This window comes from Oncorhynchus nerka, unplaced genomic scaffold, assembly GCF_034236695.1.
Source record: "Oncorhynchus nerka isolate Pitt River unplaced genomic scaffold, Oner_Uvic_2.0 unplaced_scaffold_1637, whole genome shotgun sequence".
Taxonomy (NCBI): Eukaryota; Metazoa; Chordata; class Actinopteri; order Salmoniformes; family Salmonidae; genus Oncorhynchus; species Oncorhynchus nerka.
Genome location: NW_027039682.1, coordinates 80433 through 87341, shown reverse-complemented (window position 1 = coordinate 87341; position 6909 = coordinate 80433). Strand labels below are relative to the sequence as shown.

The window sequence follows — 6909 nt, the reverse complement described above, 5'->3', positions numbered from 1 at the left end:
AATGTAGTTTGTGAACAGCTGTGATAAAACTGTCGGTGGTTTCACCCTGCTCCTGTATATTAAACCTATCTCTCTCAAAAATAGTGTCGTGTCTCCCTACAAAATGCGTTTCAAAATAGTCTTAAACTGCACTGTAGTTAACCTGTTGAATCTAGGGGGCAGTATTTTCATTTTTGGAAAAATAACGTTCCCAAAGTAAACGGGCTATTTTGTCAGGACAAGATGCTAGAATAAAATAATAAATAAATAAAAATAAAATTCATCAATTACCTTTTGAAGATCTTCTTTTGGCAACACTAAAGGTCACGACAAAACAATAGTGTCGTTCGATATAATCAATTTTTATAGCCTAACAGGAAACATTTTGTAAATGGCATGTCGTAAATTCCGTGTCCTTCAACGTTCGACGTAACATTCAATGTAATTACTCAATCTAAACGGACGTTTATCGAGTCATGTTTGGTTTCATTGCAATCCTCTGTTTGTTAGTAAAACAACCACACTTCATGGTTCTTTTCCGGGACATATTGACCGAAAGGAACTGATTTGAACACGGCAAACAATGACCTAATTGCACACCAATTATATGATCGGTTCTTCGTTGATTGACTGTATTTCGGACCAATGATCACTGATCGTCTTGAAATCTAGCTGGGTAGATAGCCAATGAGCTCAGGTAAACGACAACATGTGATGGTTCTATCCAGGAAGACTATCGTTTGTGGGAAACTCAAGCGTATAGACACAACCATTCGCCATTGAAAACTCTACGAGGCAGCCACGCTGGTTACGTGCAGCATTTCAGAGAATAATTATGGCAAGTAAATCTTTAAAATCGAAGACAAAGACAAAGTATACAGATCTACACGATATCATTGATGAGATTGATAGAGATAGTGAGTGAATTACTACAAGATGAGTCAGACCAGACTGACTATTCTTTTGACTCTAAATGGAGAGGATTCTGTGTTGGATTGGTGAGTAACGTTGTTTGAAATGAATAATATCAAATATTATTCATTTGAGTTGTTTGAGTTTTTTTTTTTTTGCCATATATAAAACTATGACTAGGACATGAAATATAAAGTAAACATTGCTCTACATTGTGGGTGTGTCTGTATATATTACATATATTTTTACATGTCCATTCCATGTTTGATAAAATACAACACCTCACCTTAGTGGATGTTTACTTACTCTATATATAATCTGTGTCTGTTTTGTCTTCATTTCACAGTCCCAGCGATTCTGATTGGGAGCCGAGGTGCAAATCCCCCACTGAAGCTGGTCCATCCAGCCGGACCCCTGCTGTCTCCGGCACCACACCTACCCCCGCCCGGCCATCAAGAGGTGTGAAGCCGGTCACAAAGAAGCGGAGGAAGGGAAGTGTGGAACCTGCTGGCAGTGCGGAGGAGGGTCGTTGGCACTCTGTGCTGGAGGAGGATGTGGCCCCACCACCTCCAATTTTCAGACCAAAGAGGCCACCAGGTCCTCAGCTGGACATGAACTCCAAGTACAGCCCCATGCAACTTTTTCAGTTGTTTTTCACCTCGGCAGTTGTTGATTCCCTGGTGTTGAACACTAATAAGTACGGAGCTAAGAAGCAGGAAGGCAAGAAAGAGACATGGAAGCCCATTTCCAGGTCAGACCTTTTCTGCTACATTTCACTGGTAATTTACATGGGGCTGGTGAAGTTAAAAACCCTAAAGGATTACTGGAAAACAGCCACACTCTATCAGCTGCCTTTCCCCCGCACTGTCATGTCCTCTACAAGGTTTTTAAATATCTCACGGGCGCTTCAAATCAGTGACCCAGATGTTGATGAGGAGAATGACAGGAGGAAAGGCACCGCAAGGTTTGACAGGCTCTGCAAAGTCAAACCTCTCTACTCCAGCATGGTTGAAGCCTGCAAGGCCCATTTTCAGCCCGCCCAGAACTTGTCCATAGATGAGAGGATGGTAGCCTCAAAGGCCAGAATTGGCCTAAAACAATACATGCGTAACAAACCAACTAAGTGGGGTTACAAGCTGTTTGTTTTGGCTGATTCTGTGTGTGCCTACACATGCAATTTTTTTGTCTATGAGGGGAAGAACACGTGTGCGACTGGTAAAGGACTGAGTTATGACTCTGTAATGGAATTATTGGATTTTCAACTGCTGGGGAAGGGCTACAAACTCTTTGTGGACAACTTCTACACAAACCCTACCCTGTTCACAGACCTGAGGAAGCGGGATGTGTGGGCCTGTGGCACCATTCGGACCAACAGAGTGGACTTTCCAAAGACCAAGGTGAACGACATGCCTAAGCGGGCTGAGCGGGGGACCATGCGATGGATCCGTGAAGATGGCCTGCTGTTTGTGAAGTGGATGGACACCAGAGAGGTGGCGATGTGCTCCACTATCCACAAGTCCTTCAGTGGCGATCACGTCGTCAGGCGTGTGAAGGACGCTACTGGGGCATGGACCACCAAAAATGTCCCCATTCCTGCAGCCATCAAGGACTACAACCAGAGCATGGGAGGTGTAGACTTGTCAGACGCTCTGATAGGATACTACAATGTTCTCCATAAGACAAAGAAATGGTACAAGACATTGTTTTATCATTTCATTGACATTGCTGTGGTGAATTCCTTCATCCTCCAGAAGGAAATGGCCAAGAGCTGTGGACAGCCCCCCATCTCACAGCTAGTCTTCAGGGAGCTGCTCATCAAGGAGCTTGCTGGCTACAGCAAGTCCACTGCATCACATTCTGCCACCTCTGCCGCCTCGACCTCTGCCGCCTCTACCTCTGCCGCCTCTACCTCTGCCTCCTCTACCTCTGCCGCCTCTACTCCTGCCTCCAGTGGTGTTCATATACCACAGTTCATTACTGCAGGCGTGACTGTACCTCTGAGACAAAGGAGCGGAGCATGGAGGCGTTGTTGTGTTCTTTGTCACATGAAGTCCCCCATCATCTGCACCAGTTGTTCAGTTTGCCTCTGCTTTGTAGCAGAAAGAGACTGCTATGGGACATGGCACAGGCAGAAAAATATTCTGTTCTAATATTAAAAATAAAAACATATTTTTTTTTGTGTGTTTAGAATAGATTTTTGATAAGTTGTATATAGTTATTTGCACTGTTGTATATAGTTATGGGTCATTTTACCAATTCGGCCACTTGGGTACATTTGGGCAACTTGTGTGGGACACCTGGGTGACTTCATGCTAAATGTCATGTAGCTCACCCATTCCTGAAGTTTTCAGTCTGAAACTTTGCACACCCACAGTTGCCCTCTTGTGTTATCCATCTAAATTATCTCCAGCATCCTATCTGACTGTGTGGCTATTCCAGTACATATGAAAGATGATGATACAACAATAAAAACAGAAAACGTATGCTCTTCCTTTCTATTTTCTTCCACCAGATCTACTGTGTTATATTCTCCTACATTCAATTAACATTTCCACAAACTTCAGAATGTTTCCATTCAAATGATACCAAGAATATGCATATCCTTGCCTCTGGGGCTGAGCTACAGGCAGTTAGATTAGGGTATGTCTTCAGGCGGAAATTGAGAACAAGGGATGCAGCAATAAGAGGTTAATGACCAAAAGCACAATTCTATTTTTGTAAACATGAGACAAGTGTACGAGCATATGCGTGTTCTCTCATGAACTTTCAGTAGCCTTTTATTTGATGTGATATAATCCTTTCGAGACATTGTGTCACTGATCTGGGGAAGTGCACCAAAGCATTTCTGCAGCATTGAAGGTCCTAAAGAACACCGTGGCCGCCATCTTTCTTAAATGGAAAGTTTGGAAGTTTGGAACCACCAAGACCACCGCCCGGCCAAACTGAACAATTGGGGGAGAAGGGCCTTGGTCAGGGAGGTTACCGAGAACCCGATGGTCACTCTGACAGAGCTCAAGAGTTCCTCTGTGGAGATGGGAGAACCTTCCAGAATGACAACCATCTCTGCAGCACTCCACCAATTTGGCTTTTTTGGTAGAGTGGCCAGACAGAAGCCACTTCTCAGTAAAAGGCACATGAAAGTCTGTTTGGAGTTTGCCAAAAGGCACCTAAAGGACTCTCAGACCATGAGAAACAAGATTCTCTGATCTGATGAAACCAAGATTGAACTCTTTGGCCTGAATGCCAAGCATCAGGTCTGGAGGAAACCTGGCACCATCCCTACAGTGAAGTGTGGTGGTGGCAGCATCATGGTGTGGGGATATTTTTCAGCAGCAGGGACTGGGAGACTACGAAGGATCGAGGGAAAGATGAACGGAGCAAATTACAGAGAGATAATTGATGAAAACCTGCTCAAGGGCACTCAGGACCTCAGACTGGGGCAAAGGTTCACCTTCCAATAGGACAACGACCCTAAGTACACAGCGAAGACAACGCAGAAGTGGCTTTGGGAGATGTCTCTGAATGTCCTTGAGTGGCCCAACCAGAGCCCGGATTTGAACCCGATCTAACATCTCTGGAGAGACCTGAAAATAGCTTTGTAGCGACGTTCCCCATCCAACCTGACAGAGCTATAGAGGATCTGCAGAGAAGAATGTGAGAAACATGAGGCTCCTGCTGCCCTCAAGGGCACATTGACAGATTTTTCACCTAGTCCTCTCGGATTCAAACCAGGGATCTTTCCGTTACTGGCCCAACACTATTACCCGCTAGGCTACCTGCAGCAGGAGTCCCATGTTGACAGGAGAGCCCACCTTTATTTCTCCCTCATTATGAACATTCATATTGGTCAACAGTCAACCTATTGTGTGTATTGAACATTCATATTGGACTGTAGCAGCTAGTTAACTGGCTACTGATCAACCTATTGTGTGTATTGAACATTCATATTTGACTGTAGCAGCTGGCTAACTGGCTACTGATCAACCTATTGTGTGTATTGAACATTCATATAGGACTGTACAGCTAGCTAACTGGCTACTGATCAACCTATTGTGTGTATTGAACATTCATATTGGACAGCCTTACCTATAGAGCAGCACCCCCACCCATCAGCCCATTCTCTTCTTGATGTCAAAGCTGCAGTGTATTGTTGCTATAGGAGTTTTTGATTAATAATAATTCAAATTGTGAAAATAGAAGTGTACAATTTATATATTTTTAATCAACTTTAAAATACTGTTTGAGTCTATGCAGATGTATAATCTGAATAGGAAAATACATTATCAATAAATAGTTTACATCAACATACTGAGCCACAATCTGTAAAATGTGACCATACTATTTATTTCAAGCCCCCCTGTCAGATATAAATCATCAGAGTGGGAAACCAACTGACATGGAAACAATGGAGCAAATGTATCATTATCAGAGGGGTGTATTATGACATCAGATAGAACTACTCAGACATTCCAAATAATTGCAAAGTCCCTCTTTCCCATGCAAATGAACTGAATCCCCAAAAACATTTCCACTGCATTTCAGCCCTGCCACAAAAGGACCAGCTGACATCATGTTAGTGATTCTTTCGTTAACACAGGTGTGAGTGTTGACGAGGACAAGGCTGGAGATCACTCTGCCATGCTGATTGAGTTCGAATAACAGACTGGAAGCTTCAAAAGGAGGGTGGTGCTTGGAATCATTGTTCTTCCTCTGTCAAACATGGTTACCTGCAAGGAAACACGTGCCGTCATCATTACTTTGCACAAAAAGGGCTTCACAGGCAAGGATATTGCTGCCAGTAAGATTTCAACTAAATCAACTGTTGTGTCTTTGGCTATGCCGGATTAAGTGATATGACATGCTATTCTATAAAATCCTTTCTCTGTAATAGTATTACCTGATTGAGCTAATCATGTAAATGTAATTAACTAGAGAGTCGGGGCACCACAAAATAATATTTATAGAGCAGTTATCTTTCGAATAAACTCTTAAAGACCTAGTAACATTTTACATCAATAGCAGTCAATATTAATCGTCACCTTATTTCAGTCTCATCTGAAAGTTGTAAATTCTTGGTTATCTTCACAAACACTGGTGAACAAGTTGAATCAGCAATACAAAATTGGGTTCATTTATTTATTTACTAAATACCTAACTAATCACAAAGAATTACATATACACATAATTAATCATACCTTGATTACAAATTATGTCATAAAGGAAAACGTCCCTAGCGGACAAAGCAGATATGACAGCTGGTTACACAAAAGAAAATGGGTGAAAATGAATGGAAGAGCGGGAAGACTGAGGAACAAGGAGAATATTTGCTATTGTAAATACAATATCCTATGCATTCTAAATTATCACCCATTTGGAAAAGGAAAATGCAATAAATATTTACTCTGAGCTGCGCTTCAGTAGGTTGGTGGTAGATGGAAAGCCGTGTTGCCCAACAGAGTCCTTTGTCCTTTGAAGAATGTCTCTGGTGGCGAACGGGAAACATTGTAGTAACGTCGTTGTGTGGTAGACAGGATACTCTGTCTGTTCTTTCCAAGCCCACATTTGCAGCTGCTGTTGCTAACTCAATGGCTAGGAGGTATCACTTCTGTAGTGAATAAGAGTTCAAAGTTCATACCATTCGCAAGCTCACGCTGAGGTTGGCTTCGTTCTGTAGTTATTATCTGAACCATTCTGACATCGGATCGTCATCCTAATGTCTCCGGAACAGGAGGTTACAATTTCGTCAAGGCTTTATATAGTGGAGGGAGAAGGGTGTGTTTGCATAGTTTTATAACCTATGTCTCTTCACAGGGGCGGGCCACTGATTGAGCAGAGCCCTAACCTTATGAAAACCCAAATCTCTCATTTGGAAGCAAAAATTAAGTTTAATCTTTTAACCAATAATTTTATATTCAAACATTTAAGTTGAACAACAATTCCATGTGAATCCGATAACTACAATGTGCAGACGTTCCACTGTAGAGTTTGTCACCTTATCATTGATGAGAATGTCTCAGA

The 6909-nt window shown here is 42.5% G+C and overlaps 1 protein-coding gene across 1 annotated transcript; it reads left to right on the top strand.

Annotated features, from left to right (window-relative positions):
* Positions 1-1237: 1237 nt before the first annotated feature.
* LOC135568300 (piggyBac transposable element-derived protein 4-like) lies at positions 1238-3374 on the top strand (the record flags this gene model as incomplete). Its single annotated transcript, XM_065015187.1, has 1 exon — positions 1238-3374. A coding segment is annotated over one exon (1804 nt), but the record flags the coding sequence as incomplete, so codon positions are not given.
* Between the last annotated feature and the right edge of the window lie 3535 nt (positions 3375-6909).